This window comes from Euprymna scolopes, chromosome 7 (genome assembly GCF_053919585.1).
Source record: "Euprymna scolopes isolate OS-2025 chromosome 7, ASM5391958v1, whole genome shotgun sequence".
Classification (NCBI taxonomy): Eukaryota; Metazoa; Mollusca; class Cephalopoda; order Sepiida; family Sepiolidae; genus Euprymna; species Euprymna scolopes.
This window is the reverse complement of record NC_136488.1, coordinates 133,897,875-133,916,107: the sequence shown is the minus strand read 5'-3', so window position 1 is coordinate 133,916,107 and position 18,233 is coordinate 133,897,875. Positions and strand designations below refer to the sequence as shown.

The 18,233-nt window shown below is 38.0% G+C and overlaps 1 protein-coding gene across 1 annotated transcript in view; it reads right to left on the bottom strand.

Moving 5' to 3' along the window:
- The window catches only part of LOC145280348 (uncharacterized), a 52,076-nt gene extending 50,450 nt beyond the window's left edge, over positions 1–1,626 (bottom strand). Inside the window, exon 1 of the mRNA XM_080132119.1 lies at positions 1,376–1,626. Within this exon, the coding sequence (XP_079988245.1) occupies positions 1,376–1,626 (251 nt within the window). The remainder of the gene's footprint in view (positions 1–1,375) is intronic.
- Between the last annotated feature and the right edge of the window lie 16,607 nt (positions 1,627–18,233).

The window sequence follows — 18,233 nt, the reverse complement described above, 5'->3', positions numbered from 1 at the left end:
TTTCTTGTTTATAGTTAAATGAAAAAAAAAAACACAATAAATTTTTAATAAATTTGAAACACTTAATTCTATTATTAATTTTAAGTCCTGACACTCACATAGGAGTATGTAAATGAAAAAGACTAAAATTCAAACAACCTTTTTTTAAAAATGAAATTAGTATTTAAAAGCCATGAACTAATAAATAATTAAATGACATAAACTAAGGAAAAATATTACCAAATGCGGAATGCATTCTGTAATTCAAAACTAGTTTTTATTAGCTCAGGATGTCAATTACAATGTGAATATTATGTTATTTTCTTACTGATGCACAAAATCATTGTATTTGTACTAATATAAATTTGTATTTAACTTTTAAGATGGAACGAAAATGACATTATTGAATATATAAGTAGAATGTTTTAAATATTTTTGTTCTAATTTTCTTATAATTAAAGTGACTTTTTCTTTATTTGCATATCTCCTCTCACACGTTCGTGCCATTTGCTTTTTCCTTTATTTTCTTATTTACATACTTTCTCTTTTTTTATTTTATTAACTTGCATTCCAGGTCTCTTGCCACATTTGTCATTGCAACATTCAGTTGAATAAAGCCTTGGGAAAAGGTCTGTCTTATTACATCTTCATTACAATTTATTTAACTGATTTTTTTTCAACCTGATATTATTTCATGGATAAAATTATTTGACTGTACAGGTCTGACATATCTTCTGCAGACTCTCAAACTAGCAAACATTGGAAACTATGGTACCGAAACTTTACTTACTACCTGTCTACCATTGAGCATTTAAATTCAGACAAACTTGAAGTCCTTTATTTAAACATTTCTGCTACTGTTGCTGACGTTATCAAGGGTTGTTCTGAGTTCGAACATGCCATCAAACTACTAAGATCTTTTTACAACAAGCCTCTCGGTGTTTTCAATGCAATGCATCTACTTTGAACATGTCTATAACAGGCCAATGAACCCTTAGACGAATACCTTCAGGCTTTGAATCGTCTTACTGCTGACTGTTGCTTCCAAGATGTTACTGCTGATACGTACAGGGATGAATCAGTCAGCAATGTCTTTATACGGTCTCTAGTTTTCTGAAACACATGCCAGACTTTTTGAAAATGATACATTGGATCTCAAGAAGACTACTCAATATGTTAGGCCATTAGAACTAGCCACTGCTACTCCAACTCAAAATGATCCTACAAATGCTAACACTGCTACTTTGACTAAAATCTTACTCCCTGACTCTGCTGATTTCCATATGGAGTTTGATACTGTACTGTCTACTGCCCTTCTTAATCACAGTAGATGCTACAAATGTCACCTTATCGTTGCTATTGTCTTGCTCACAATAAAATATGCGGAAATGGTTACAAAGTTTGCCAAAGTTGCCATTCTACGAGACCAACACCTTCAGGTTCTGCCTCAGCCGTTATAGCAGCCCATGTTAAAAATGGTGGTATATCGCCTCCCATTACTAAAATTGTAAAATTAAAGGCTAAACGTTTAACAGCTTTTATAGACACAGGCAGCTGTGATAATTTTATCAATGATCGTATTGTGAAAACAATGAACTTGGCTACTTTGAAACGGGATTCCATAATTTCCATAGCATCATCCGCCATTTCCCTCAAGCTATTTGAGTATTGTACTGAGAACATTACCTTCTACAGCTATGAATATAAAAAAATTGACTTCATTGTACTTCCTAATACCTGTATGGATATCATACTCAGAGTACCCTTCTTTAAACTGCATGAGTATTAGTATTTCTTTTGGCGTATTCTTTTGGATATCCTAAAAATCTGTGCTTTAACTAAGATCAGCTGTTAAATTATTCAGAAACTTGACCCCTAATTGCAAACTCATTGCTACTTAGTCCCACTATTACCGTGCTGAGGATGCTCACTTCATTGAAAAAGAGACTCTTAAATTACTTCAGAATGATACAATTCAATCAAGTTATTCTCCATGGTGTGCTCAAATTGTTGTAATTTCTTCATCTAATAAACAGAAACGATTGACAGGTGGCTTATTCCATATTAATAACCGTTTCACTTTGTTTGATGCCCTTGCCACAAATTGAAGATCATATAAACCAAATAGCCTAGTATCGTATCTTCAGTATAATTGACTTGTCTAAAGCATGCTATAAGATTGAAATTTTCCCCTGATCACCCCTATATGGTCTTTCAAGCTGGAAAATGTCTATATCAATTTCAACGAATACCCATGGGTGTCACAAATGGGGTTTCTGCATTTCAACGTTTCATAATTTTTTTATTTCTGATAACACATTTATCTGGAACCTTTTCTTATTTGGACGACATAACAATTTGCAGTAGAACCCAGGAGGAACATGACATAAATTTGGAGCACTTCTTCAAGACTGCTTCAACATACAACTTCAAAATAAACTGGGAAAAGTCAAAGTTTTCACTTCGTACTATTAATGTACTTGGATAGAAAATTTGTAAAGAAACTCTTCAACCAAATCCTGAGCATTTGAGACCTCTTTTGTACATGCCTTCTGCCTCAAAATCGTCAATAAGATGTCTTGGTATGTTTGCCTACTATGCAAAATGGATACCTAATTATTCATCAAAAATTCGCCCACTAGTTGAAAATAAACAATTCTTGATGTCTTTCATGGTTGTAAACTCCTTCTAAGAACACAAGAAAGAGATTGCTGAATTTCTGTAAAGGTTATTGATGATGAATTGCCATTTGTTACTGAAACCGATGCTTTCTAAAAAGCTATTGGAGACACTCTCTTACAAGTTGGGAATCCTGTAGCATTCTTTTTCCAGTCATTAAACCCCTCTGAAATGCGACTTCATATAGTCAAAAAAAAAAGAAGCGTATGCCATAGTAGAATGTGTTTGTAAATAGAGAGACCTTAATACTGGGAATCACTAATATTACGGATCAGCGAGCCGAATTTTTTATGTTTAAACCTGCTAATCGCTAAAAAAATTAAAAACGATAAAATTATATGGTGGAAAATAGAACTTTCTCCTTTTTCGTATGGTAAAAAACACTATTCTGAGAATGAAAATGTCACTGATACGTTATCATGAACATGTGGTTCTGCTATTTCTTCCTTGGAGGAATCAAAATCCATTCATAATTCTTTAATACATCCTGGAGAAGAATGCTTTTGGCATTTAGTAAGGTCATAAAATGTCATATTTAATCGATGAACTCTAGCATGTGACTTCTGAATGTTCTACATGTGCCAAAATAAAACCTCAATTCCTTTATTCCTTTAATCATATTTTTATCTATTCTACTGCCTGTTTCAATATTTTTCTGTTGATTACAAAGGACCTCTTGCAGTATCCTCATCAGATTGTCATTACATACTTACTGTTGTTGACGAATAGTCAATTTTTTCTTGCTTTCCCATGTGATTGCTCTTCTCAAACTGTGATGCAATGGGTGATGACTATTTTCTCTATCTTCTGGCTTTCGTCATTTATCCCTTCTGATTGAGAAGCTTTGTTTATGTCAGGAGAATTCAAGGAATTTCTGCTATGACTTGAGATTTGATCCAATAACACTACTGCTTATAGCCCAAGAAGTAATAGCCAATGTGAGCACTATAATGGAATTATATGGAATAATATCTTATTAGCTTTGGAATCTCAACAGTTACCTATTAACACTTGGCTGAACATTCTAAAGAATATTTTACATGCTATTCACTCTCTACTGTACACAACCACTACTGCTACCCCTCATGAACGCATGTTCAATTTTGAAAGGCGCTCATCCACTGGCTCTGCATTGCCTGTTAGAAACTGTGAGCATGGAAAGTGTGTCATTAAAATGATTTGGTGGCAGAAGCAAGTATGACCCTATTATTGAGGTAGTGGAACTCCTAGAAGCCAACTCTACACACGTGATAATTCAACATTGTAATGGTCAAGAGGATTTGGTAGCATTGAGACATTTGGCCCATTTTCTACAATTTCATGATCCTAGGGAAAATCCATGCCCAGATCGACCTCAGGATTCTGTCAGGAGCGTAGACCTAAGTTGACCTCAAGATTCTGCCGGGAATGTGAACCCAGATCGACCTAAGAATGCTGTTCGGGATGTGGACCCCAAAAATTAGCCATATTTGCCTGGTGCAAGTCAAGACATTTGGATTTCCTTAAAATCTGAAACTTTTGAATCAGAAGTTTTTTCTAACACAAAGCAACAAAAAGTTTTTGGCTAAAACATCAAGCAAAGGTTCGCTAGTCACAAGTTGAATTCGTTGTTCACAACACGAGATACATGTTGACATTCTCTATTCGCATGTCTTAAATGCTTCTCCCACTCCTCCCAGCGACTCACCTTTTATAATGTTTCGAGCACACCCAATTTGCATATACCACATGAGTGCTAGAGATCTACACATGACCGGAGACTTTAAAAGACAACAGCCGCCATCTTGGGCCTCTTTTTCTTTTTTTTTCTTTTTTCTCTTTCAGCCTACTGCCAAGAGATTCTTGCCCGTTTCTAAGGTAGGTTCTCTCTACATCTATCACAACTTTCTAATAATAATCTCTGTTTTAAGTGGGGGAAAGTGTTATAATTTTCTTATAATAACTTTCTTGTTAGAGTGACTTTCTTTTTATTTGCATATCTCTTACATGATGTTGTCGTTTGCTTTTTTCTTTAATTTCTTGTTTATGTACTTTTTCTTTTTTAATTTTATTAATATGAACTTTTGGCTTCTTGTTGCATTTGCCATTTTAAAATTCAGTTGAATAAAGCCTTGGGAAAGGGTCTTTCTTCTTGCATCTTGATTAGATTACAGTTTTGTAAATTAAAAGAATTAAAATTAAAAAAACATTTTTTAAAATGAAATTAGTATTTAAAAGACATTAAGTAAAAACATTATCAAATGTAGAATACATTCTGCAATTCAAAACTATTTTGTTTTACTGGACGTGGCTAAAAGTCTAGTTACTCTATATATTCTGTTTCAGTTTAAAACATTGATAATGCTGAACGTATATTGCTTTTCAACTTCCCTTTATCTAATGTACAATGTATTAACGTTGTCTGGTATATATAATCGAAGGCTTCATAACGAAAAACAAAAGAAGTTGAACAGAAGACTTGAAGCTCCAAGAATCCTACACAAGACCAACTAAAATAACAATTCATCAACTAGCATAAAGTTGACAATGATGACTCATCAAAGACTAAAATTATTTTCAATTAACAAAATATTTATATGCTTTAACTTTTAAAAGATACGTTCTTTCTTTGTAAACATGAGCTGAAAATTGTGTTTCAAAAAAATAAAATTAGTTATAAATAAAAAGTACAATCAGAGTTACTGCTCCTTTTAAGATACCGTCTCCATTTCTATGCCTCGTTATGGGGATTTCTCTTTATGGAGACTTCAAATATCTAATCAAATTCACTTGCAGAAATTTAAAAAATAAGTTATATTTCAAACAAAAAAAGGCATTTATGAAGGATACAGACCATGCTATTTTTAGATGTGATGCTCAAGTTAAATTAAATTTAAAAAATATTTTTGTTTATAAAAATGTTAGATGAAAGTACTGAATTGATTTTAAAACCTCTTCCTATCCAGTGTGTTTTTAATAATAACCTTATTATTTCAGCAGGGTCTGTATTCTGCATAACTGCCAAGAAAAATAATTTTTGCAGGTTTCATGGCAAATGTAAATGACTGAAAATGCACAAAAATTGATCAATATTAACTGTTTCCCCACTTTTTAAAAGTTTTTTTTTTAAATAAAATATAAATTATGTTGCAGAATTAAAAAAAAAACAAACCTAGGTTTACTAATGCATCATTTATGAAAGAATATGTTGATATGAATAACATAAATTTACTTTAATAATATACTTATTTTTCGTGTAATGTTTTAAGTAACAACAACATGAGGGGGGGGGTAACTGATTAACTCACATCTACAAACCGTTCTGTATGTATTTTTATTATTATTTGATTTAAACTTAAGGTATATAATAACCAAACAACTTATTTATAACGGTTTCTGATGTCAATAGGGTCTTCCAAACGATTGTGAAAAATGGAGTGCATGTTTCCATGATGTCAGTGTGTTCGTTACAACTCTACTTTCAACCGAGTCGTTGTTTGTTTCGTTCACCACACTCTTTTCTTCTACTTCTTCTTTTACACACGTCCATTCGCTTTAGTGACTAAAACTCGTCTGTCCTCCTGCTTTCCTTTCCTCGTTATTTATGGAACCAGGGTACGAGATTCTCCGAGATTCCCCGAAACTTTTTCCACATAAAAGCCTGCGGGCGCCATCTTGATTCTCAATTTGTGCTCTGCAGGCACAAACGCGTAGCCGCTTTAATGGTAAGCCACTTCTTTCTCCACACTCCCCCCTGATCTCATGATCACAGAGATGGCAGGGGGTGGCGATTGCCGCCGTCGGGTGTTTCTGCAAAGGGGGACAGTGCTGCTCTCGTCTTCGCGTGCGCTCTCATCCACCGCCTAATGGTTGGGAAGGCTTCATCTCCGTGGAGGCTACTGATATCAGAGTTACTACTTGATAGGGATGGTGCAAACCAAAGCGATGGCCCACTCATCTCAGAGTCAGAGTCACTCTCATCGTCCACTGGAGGTGGTACATGTGTCGCCGGCCGTAGGTCCCTAACGTGACGGGGTATGCCATCAACCTGGACACACTGCTGACTAACCACATCGGTCACTGTGCCCCGTTTACACTTGTCAGTACATCGGTTTCCTGACAGCTTCACCAAGACAGCATCCCCTTTGGCATATCGATTCCGTTCTATCTCAGTGGCCACAGTTGTATCGGGGTGGATTCCTTTTTCTCGGACACAGTACTGATAGATTGCGTTTGCAGGCACTGTTCCTGGAGAGATGCTATCCTTCGGCATGAGTTCATACCAGTGCACTGCTTCCTGGTTGCAATTGTTTTGATGCTGCGATGGCTTCTCTCAGCTATACCATTGCCAGAAGGCACATAAGCGCATCTAAGCCGCAGCCGCACACCCCATTCTTGTAAGAACCACCTCATCTGATGGCTGCAAAAGGCTGGGTCGTTGTCCATCAGCACTTCATCGGGCGCACCTCTTTCACAGAACACGGATGTCAGCTGGCGAATAATGTTGCAAGAGTCCTGGCGCCTGAGGAGTCTCCAGACCGCAAAACGTGTAGGCCCACAATCGATGAGGGTAAGAAAGTGGTTGCCACCATAGTGTGTGATGTCCATGCCCACTCTCTGCCACTTACCACTCACTCCCAACTCCCCTTTCTTCCATCATGCTGGAGCTGGGTCGATGGATTTGCAGGCCTCGCAACTTTCCACCACTCTTCGGATATCTTTTTTCTACTCCTGGATCAATCATCTTGACAAAGTACAGTGTCCGCTTGATGCCAGGATATCCACATTGTCGACGAATGTCCATGATGCGTGCTGCATCCACACTACACACAACTGCTGCACATGTGTTTTGCAGATTATTAGAATCTCTCCGAGCACCAGCCAGAAGCCATCGTTGAGGGACTCTTGTCAGAGCATCTGCTCTGTTGAGCGCAGATCTGATCAACACTACGTCCATGGTCAGGTTGTACTCTGTGATGGTGTCGACCAAGGTGGCAAGCCGTCTTCGAATTAACATCTCACTCGATGCTTGTGTCGTCAGCCATGCTCTTCCACTTAATGCATCGGTTACCCACCGATGAGTGCATGCCGAGTCAGCCATGATATGTACAACCTTGGCTTGCCATTGACGCGCCAAGTTAACGCCCTTCAATGTGGCAGCAAGTTCGGCCAGGTTTATGTGCCTCGAATCATTCTCTGGCTGAAACCAACAGGCATCTTCAATAATGAAATCATTAACTGCAAGGGCAACTCCAAGGGCCAGTGAACTAGCATCCACCCAGACTCATTCCCGCTGACACACCACTTTCCCTGAACGAGGTCATCACTGGTCACCCTGGACAAAGTCTCTGTCAGCATGCTCCTTAGGGTGACATCATGTTCTGCATCGTCCCATCCTGACGACACGGCTGTTGCACGTCTTTTTATGGCCGCCACGGCCACCCTGAGCCAACCGCACACAGGGAAATAGCCTACCATCTTTCCACAAAGCGAAAACACTGTTCATCGAGTGATGTCGAGTGATGTTTGATGGGACCTTGGGGACGTGACTTCCTTTTCTCCCTCCTTGCTATTGCGCACATGCAGGTCAAGAACTTTTGCTCCATCGCACAGACGCTCTGGTTCCTTACATGTCAGTCCAAAGCTCTCAAAGTGCATTCTAACCGATTGCACTGACACGAGGCTCTCATTGATGAATATATCATCGATGTATGAGGATGTTGCCTTTTGCACTGCCTCATCTTACTGCCGGATAGGATGCATGATTGCTGTCATAATGCCTGGTGCCACATTTAGACCGAACCCTAGCCTGGTTAGACAATATCAGGCTCCTCCAATTTCCACAGTCTGAAATGGCCACAATTTCCTCTCAATGTGTATTTGCAGATAGGCCCTGCGTAGGTCCAGAGTTGCCACGTTCGATCCCTGCTGTCGCCACTCCCTTAATTTGAGTGCACACACATCAGCCCTTGCCGTATATTGGTTGACATGCTCAATGAGCTCACGGTAGTCTAGGACGGGGCGGACCTTTTGTTTGGTCTCTTGTACAACGGCCATCAAGGGAATCAGCCCTCGCGGGGGGTCACGCTCATCCTCTGGGTATGGAAGAAGCCAGTCATTGTTGATCCATGTCTGCAGTTCTTCTTCATACTGTTCCCTTAGCCACATGGGTGGGGGATATTCCGCAAGGATATTGGTGGCTGATCGTTTGACCACTTCCAAGACGCCGTCCATGCATTGGTGTTTCTATCATACTCTGCACGAAAATCAGGCTCGTCGAGAGTTATGGCAGCACAAACGTGTTCCTCACATCGGGAGAACTGTACCTTGCCGGTTCTGTCCACAGTAATTCCACCCAGTTGTGTAATCAAGTACATACCCTGGAGTAGGTGTACCCGAGAAGCTCTCCCTCCATAACCAGGGCTCGCACGACTACTGCAGGCCCGTCGTTGATGCTTGCGCAGATAACGCTCACCCCACAAGAGGCTAGTGAACCTCTGCCTAAAGTTAGTACCGGAATTCTCTCTGCTTTCTAAGTGGCACAGCATATCTTGCTCACAAGAGTCTGCGTGCACCCAGTGTCCACAAGCGCGAGGCACTCGCTTCCATTAATGTGTATGCCTACAGTGGGTAGCGCCCTGCTCAATGACGATCTGGGGAGAAGACTGGCGCTGTAGCTTCTTCCCCTTGCCCGTTTCCTGGATAGGTGCGCGCCAGGTGTCCGCGTTTTTGCACTTGTAGCACTGCGAGTAACTAAACTCGTCTGTCCTCCTGCTTTCCTTTCCTTGTAATTTATGGAACCAGGGTACGAGATTCTCCGAGATTCCCCAAGACTTTTTTCCACATAAAAGCCTGCGGGCGCCATCTTGATTCTCAATTCGTGCTCTGAAGGCACAAACGCGCAGCCGCTTTAACGGTAAGCCACTTCTTTCTCCACAGGCAGACTTGTAACTATACAAATTATGGAAAAGCAGAAGCGACTTAATAATTTTTTAAGACCTTTGTTTATCTTCTTCAAACTGCAATTAATAATTAATCTTTGTTATAATTTTGTTAGGTTTTAAGATTTACATGGTTTAATGATTAATAATACTATAAACATTTGTATATTAAATATGAAATATGGTTTTGTTAAATATGTAGGAATGTTAGTTACCGGCTTCCATAATTTTGTTTGGTAAAAAGAGACAAACAAAATATGAGGGGGGGGGTCTACAAAATGCTTAATATTTGTGCAATAATATTTTAAAATCAGTTTCAATCTGGCGATAAAATAGCTGACAAGAGCCATGTTTATATTAAAACTTAATATTTACAAAAAAATTTAAACACAATTAATTAAAAATCTATGTTGTAACGGGAGATTTTGAAATAATGGAATTTTGATCGTTTTAATCTTTTAAAAATTAATTAATTTTTAGGAAGTTTCTTTTTCTTAGCAATTAAACTGATTATAGTATATATTAATTAGAAAAAAAAACGCTATATAAAAAACATAATAATATTAAATTTATAGCAATTGTTTAATTGCAACTTCAAGGTAAGTTTTTGTTCAATATGCGTATTTAAATTTTTTGGTGCTAGTGAACTTACTGATCAACACTATTTTTGAAATCGTATTTCCAAGTTTAATTAAAGTTTTATATGTTTTTTATTCAATTGTAAGGTTAAAGTATAAAATAGTTACAAAACACCCTCCCCTCCCTATGTTAAGAATGGCTTTTTCAATAATAATGTTATTATTTCAGCACGGATCAATAAGTGCACTAGTACCAATTTTTTTTTTAATTAATTATTTTTCACTTATCTGAACTTTTATGTTTCATAATAAATTGAAATTTCGATAGATATATTTTGTTCAAATTATGAAAAAATAAATATGGGGGGAGACACGCATTACAAATGTATTTTCATTCATACAGTTTGCGGAAACTGCATTTTCTATGTAATTTCATTCTAAAATGTATAAGTATCGAAAATTTCACGAAAATCTGACCATTAGTTGATTTTTGCTAAATTTATTAAACATGGGTATGTTTTCACGTTCGGAATACTTGCTACATGGGAACGTTATTTTAAGGCGCCAATTATGTAAACACGATTTTCGTCTCGTAATTTCATTATTTTCGTACAATGAAATTTTTTTTTTTTTGTTACTAGTTTATTTTTCCCTTCGTCTTTTAAATGGTACAAAAGTTATATTGATAATATTAACTTATAATAAAATTATATCGTGTTACATATATGGGGCAATTCTGTGGTCAATTTTGGAGGTGCCTAAATGTCAAAATCGGGGTTTGTATTACTGTACACATAGATTCGAAAAAGTTGTCAAAAAACAAATATAGAACAAATAAATGTTATCAAAGGCAAGATAAGTTACTTTTCTACCTAACTGGATATATTTTTTGTGTTTTATTCAGTGTAACATGTTTATTCAGCTCGAAAAACATGCAGTGTTTACCGATGTATTGGAAAATTCAAAATGGCAGCCGACTCTCTCTCGGAAAGGGTACGTTTGGGAAAAGGTATTATAAATAATAAACTAGACAAAATACTGTTAGAAATTCGCTCAATATATGTTACCGTGACATAAGTTGACATGTATTCGGTTGTTTTCTAACAGTATTTTGTCTAGTTTATTATTTATAATACCTTTTCCCAAACGTACCCTCTCCGAGAGAGAGTCGGCTGCCATTTTGAATTTTCCAATACATCGGTAAACACTGCATGTTTTTCGAGCTGAATAAACATGTTACACTGAATAAAACACAAAAAATATATCCAGTTAGGTAGAAAAGTAACTTATCTTGCCTTTGATAACATTTATTTGTTCTATATTTGTTTTTTGACAACTTTTTCGAATCTATGTGTACAGTAATACAAACCCCAATTATTGATCTTCGTTTACATACAAACACGGGACGTTGACTCATTTCTATATCAGAAACAAAAGGAAATTATAATTGTCCAGAAGAACCCCCCTAGAAAAAAAAACAACACATAATAGCAATTAAATTCGAGCAATATTTACCTTTTCTTTGAGAAACTGCTTACATGAAAGAAAGATATGTTAATTAAATCAAAACGACTAGTTTGACTGATGGAAGTAAAATTTAAGATGGCGACCGGACAAGCAAGTTTGCAGAAAATTAAAACTAATTTAAATGATCCATTGTGAAACGGTTGATCGCTTTGTTGAATATATCGTAAAAAATATTATTTTATTTGTTGCAATATTTTAAATGTTTAATCGAGAGAAAACAAAATATGACAGGCCATTAAAAAAGTGTTCTGACCTTGGGCTTGGCCGTTTGTCTTGTATATATGAGCCTGCGAATTTTCTATTTTAGACATATGACAACACATATTAACACAAATAAAATCTGAAAAGTAATTGTTTTCATTGAAACATGGGCTAATGTGTACTTATGCGGCGTAAATTATTTCACACACAAAAAATTATAAAAAGTATTTCTTCTTATTTAAAACACATTTTTAGACCTTAGGGCTGAAATAAAACCCAAAAAAAATCATTTTTATTATTTTTTCAACATTTTTTTATTATTTAGGGCAATTGCTCTTGACATATCAAAGGCCTTCGACAAGGTATGGCATAAGGGTCTACTTCACAAGATTTCCAGCTACGGTATAACTGGAAATGTTTTCTCAATCATTAAATCATTTCTCTCCGATAGGCTCATAAGAGTAGTAGTGGTAGATGGACAAAAATCGGAGGCCTGCAATATAAATGCTGGAGTCCCTCAGGGGTCAATCCTAGGCCCAACTCTCTTCCTGATCTACATCAATGACCTCCCTAAACACATACTTAAATCATTCGTTGACATCTATGCTGATGACACGACCATCTACGGCAACACATCAAAGGCTGTAAATGACAAAGTTCTCTCTGATTCTCTCTCCTCTGATCTCGAGCGCGTGGTTCAGTGGGGGAAGATGTGGCTGGTTACCTTTAATGCATCCAAAACCAAACTTCTATCCTTACATCATCAACGCTCTGATCCCCATCTGGCATCAATTGTGATGGCTCTCGTCTGGGTGAGGCCCCGTGTTTTGACAAGCTTCTGGGTTTGACCTTTACTCCTGATCTGAAATGGAACACGTACATCAAGTCTGTTGCCAAGGTCGCTGGAAAGATGGTGGGATCCTTCTACCACTCCAGAAGATATCTCACTACTGATGCAATTCTCTATCTATATAAAAGCCAAGTACGTCCAGGGATGGAATACTGTTGCCATATCTGGGAAGGAGCTGCTAAAAACAGCCTATCCTACCTTGACAGAGTACAAAATAGACTTTGTGGCTAGTGGGGGATGCCCTTTTCTCTATCCTGCAACCTCTCTCCCACAGAAGAGACGTTGCGAGCCTATCCTTGTTTTATCGTTATTTCCATGGCAGGTGCTCGTCTGAACTCCAATCTCTGGTCCCCCCTCGCCAATCTTTCACGAAAAACACCCGTCTAGCTGAATCCACTGTGAAAAATTTCCCCCACTCTATATCTGTGCCTAAATCAAAACGCGGATTCCATGAACAAAGCTTCTTTCTTAGAACTGCACGCCTGTGGAACTCTGTTCCGTCTGCCTGCTTCCCACCTGACTACAACTTGGATGTCTTCAAGTCCAATGTTAACAAATTCCTAATGAACCGCCCCCTTAAGTAAACACTTCATCAAATCTCCACACTAACGTAATGTACTTGCAATAACCCTTATCCCTGAGTGGCTTCCGGGCCTTGATAAGTGGTGATCACTGTGTAAAAAAAAAAAAAAAGACTAAATGTAAAACAACGAAGACCGCCATCTTGTTTTGAAATTTTGACCTTTCTAAGGATTGCCAGATTAGCCTTTGTGAGGCCAAATTTGACCCTTTTTTATGCTCTTGCGTGGAACCATGGTCCATGCAAGAGCGTAAAAAAGGCCCGTGTGTCTTGTTTATATGACCTTGTGAATTTTGTATTTTAAAACATATAAAAACACATATAGACACAAATAAAACATGAAATATAATTCCTTGGAATATGTTTATTTATAAAAATAATTAATGGTGAAAATATTTAGACATAAATATAAAATAAAATCGGTTAAATGAAGTTCGCGGAATGAGTTTCTTTTTACAAATATTAAAATGAATGCTTTTCTAAACATGCAAATTGATTTATTTTCATATGTTCTGGTCCAAGAATATAATTTTTTTATGAGAAAATTGGAAATTTGATTTTATAAATTCCTGAGATCGTTTTCTTATTAAGGCATCTGCAAAATGACTGCCGATGCCCAAAATGTATAAATATTTTGACTCCTATTTACTTGTGCGAGCCTTTTCTTGTCTCGCACAAAAGCATGCGTTTACATCTCAAGCCACTTTTCTTGTCATACACATACGTGCACACAAACATACGTGCGCACGTACACACACGTACATATATTCACGTTCACGTACATACACTCACGTTCATGTGCATACACACACACGCTAACGTACACACATGTACGCACACATACGCGCACACGTACACACATATGGGCAATGTAACTCCCCCTTTAAAGGAAATCCACACATGCGCAAAGGACGCCGGAAACAACTACAAAAGCAAGAGACCTGAGCTGTTTCCTTCTTTTAGATTTGGCTACCGAGCTGAGCGGTTGATGGACCAACCACTTCCTTTTGAGGCGCACATCCACGCGCTTCACGTCCCCTGCTACTATGTGTGGGGCAAGAACCAACAGACAGTACATACACCTTACACGCTTTCTCTCTCCATGGCCTGGATTGACTTTCTCATTCTCTCTCTCTACAACAATAGACTTTCCCTCTCACCAGCTAACAGCGAGAGATGCACGCCAAACTAAACACGTGCTGTATCCTTTCTTTATTTGTTTCGCCACAAAATAAATTCTAGTTCGTTTATTTCAATAAATGCGTTGTTCATTTCTTTCTCAACTCAATTCATTTTTCCTATTTTGTAGGACTGGGAGATATATATAATATATCCACCAGTCAGTTACAAACTGGTGACACCCGACCGTGAGATGAACACACATTTTCTTCTATACCACAAGTCCCGCTACAAACTGGTGACAACCGAACGTGAGATGAACACGCATTTTCTTCTATACCACAAGTCCCGCTACAAACTGGTGACAACCGAACGTGAGATGAACACACATTTCCTTCTATACCCTAGACCGCTACATACTTAAAAATTTACAAAAAATCAGGAAATCAAGCAATATTAATGAAATTTTCAGTATTTCAGTATTTATCAAATAACGATCATGGAATATAATGCACCCATTATTTTTATTTGAATCCCACTGAAAATGTATTATTTTTTTTAACAAAAAACATTGGAAATTGTAACAATAAAAAAATTATTATTTTTTTATGAACATTACGAAAAAAAAGGCCCCTAAAATCCATTATTATTGAATTCGATATAACTCAAAGAAAAATTAATTTCTCGAACTAATAATATTATCATTGAATTAAGTATTGTTTATTTAATATTTTCAGACAAAAAAATATAATTGCAAAAACTATTTCTATTTTTGTTTAGATTACGTTTCGTGTAATTTTTATGTGAGATTTTAATATTTTCCTTGCATGAATGGATGTTTAACTTTCAGCATAACATAATTTTTTTATAATCTTGAAAAAAAAATATTAAAACTAGGTGTAGCAGCCGACACCCGCTACATCACAGGCAGAGACAACTTCTCACGACTTTGAGATTTAAAATCGATTTCTCCCTGGCTTGTCCAATCACAAGCCAGCTCTCTATCACGTGACAGGGTATATAAAAGGCGAAATAATTCTCTTTCTCGCCACTTTGCCCAGAAGCACACACTGCCTAGGGCTTTAACCCCATGCTGAACAGGAGTATTACTGTTGGAATTTTTTGTACCAATAATTATGCATCCCCTGTTTACATTTATTATATTTTTATTCTGGTTCTTATATTTGATTTTCTGTATTTCGTATCTTTTATGATTCTTAGTTTTGTATATTTTGGGTTTGTACGAAACTACCTATAATTTAAAGAAAAGGGCATTGCTAGCTCCTTCATGACGTCACGAGCCCCAGTGCGAAAATTGACCTCTTTTGAATTCTGGTGGCATGCAGAGTAGACGTAGATTCATTGCCCAGCACAGATGTGGAATATCCTAAGCTTTTCCTTCAAAGAAGTATAACCCGGCAAAGAATACCCGGACGTGATGAAAGCGACCTTCTGAAGACTTTACTTACGTGGCAACGGTTTGCATGTAATTTGAAGGAGAGAAATTCTAAAAGACTTTAAATTGAGAAAAAAAGAAAAAGGTACATGCGTGATCACCATCAATTTGTGAGTATGTTCCTAAAATTTATTGCATATGAGAGTGTGATTAGGAACTACAATTTGAAATATAATATTGTATTCGTTCGTGTGTTTAAATAATGAAAGTTGTCAAAATAAACTTTTCAGTCGTGAGATTGCTTTGCCTAACCATGCTATGCACTCTTCGAATGTCCCAACTAAAAATACAAAAAGGTTATACCTTTTCACACGTGCACCAAAAAGGGCCAAATGTATCACTACTTGAACTCTGGAGTGCATATCTCTAATTACGAGTCCACGAGACACTGTGGCCATACTAAACGGTAGAGCTCAATGGAAATAGATACTATCTGACACGTTTATGGTTTGGCTTAAACGTGGCTCCACTCATACTGAAGGCTATCGTTAGCAGGGTGTTATCAAAGGAGGAGGCTGTGGACCACGCAATGTCGGCTTACATTGATGATATCTTTGTTGATGAAGACGTTGTGCTCGCTTCTAGAGTCTGGGAACATTTAGGTCGATTCAACTTGGAATGTAAGGCCCAGAATAATTGAGGACAGCACACATGTGCTAGGACTGACAGTCTTAAGAAAACATGATGCCCTGGCGCTGGAAACAAGGGAATGCAATCCTAGAAATTCCCAACATCATAACACGATGAATTGTATTTTCCTTGTGTGGAAAGCTCGTAGGGCACCTCCCAGTATGTATGTGATTGCAGGTAGCATGCTGAGTAATAAACAGAAGAACCTGTTCAATCACAAATGGCTGAAATGACAAGGTGACAGACTTCCTACTCCAGCATATGATATGCAAGATGGTGGACGCAGTAAAGTGGAATGATCCAGTTTGTGAAAATTGGTGCAAGGATAGCCAGGAACTGAACATATGAGTTCATGCCAGCGCACTAGCAACCGCAGTGCCCAGTGGCATTAGAAAGAGATGGGACTCTGGTGGAGGACGCTTGTTGGCTTCGGCTTGAGAACGATGCACAGCATATTTATCTGGCTGAATTGTATGCCATGTTGAGGGGAATTATCTTGTTGCTCCAGTGGCAGACCAAGGTGTTGCACATTAAGACTGACTCTGGGTGTCAAAAACTCTCAGCAGGAAAGCGTAAGTTCATACTAAGGCTGCCAGTGAGATGCTCATTAGAAGACGACTGAATACCCTCAAAGAATTAGTGAAAGAATATGAGCTCTCAGTAGATGAGTCATTGGTTACGTCAATTTACAACATGTCTGATCGATTGACACATGTACCACAATGATGGTTCAATGTCATGAAGAAGGATGCGGGACCTGAGCCACTGATTAGTGCAGTGCATGGCACTGAGCTGGATGAGACCCAGATCATATCTATTCACAGAAACAGTGGACATTCAGGAGTGCGGCGCACTGCTTATTTCACCCAGAGAGTTTGTCCTGCGACAACAAAAGCAACAGTCAGATTGGCAATACGAACGTGTGTGGAATGCCAATCTATAGTTCCAGCGCCAGTTCACTGAAAAAAAGGAAAGCTGGAGGTGAGCAATGATTGGCAATGGTTGGGAATGGACATTACACACTATGGTGCTTACCATTTCCTAACTATCACTGATTGTGGGCGGTTGCTAGTTTTCAGTGTGGAGGCAATTAGCATGGCAGGAGTCGGTAATTATAATTCGCCAGCTAGAAGTGGTCTTTTTTTAATGTGGTCCACCTTGCAAACTACTGTTTGCAGATGAATTGAGCTTGTACGTGAAATTTCGCTGTGCATATGCCCCGGCTGGGAATGGCCTAGCAGAATGTGAAACAGATCGTTGTTAGAATGCACTGTTCCATACCAGAGGCAGTCTACTGGTATAACCCAATACGATATACCAGTATAAGATCTGAGTGAAAGGAATCGATGTTATGCAACAAGTAGCAGGCCTCGAGCATAGTCCATACCAAATTGGAGAATATGTGTGAGTGAAAGCACCAGAGAATTGTTGTACCACAAGATTTGGCCAGGGTCAGGTAACCGAGATAATCTACAATCCGTCTTGGGGGATGGGATGCCCCGACATGTGAAAGACCTGCGCCCCCAATACCATGTACTCTCCCCAGAAGAAGATTCCGACAGCACAACATTCTCAGAGAGCATTTCGGAAAGTCTGATACCCGATGACAAAACAACCCCAGAAGATGGTCATGAGGTAGGTGTAGAATATGCGTGCACCTCTGATAAAGCCCATGGTTTTGAAGACCCCCCCCCCAATTGTAAGGAAAAACATG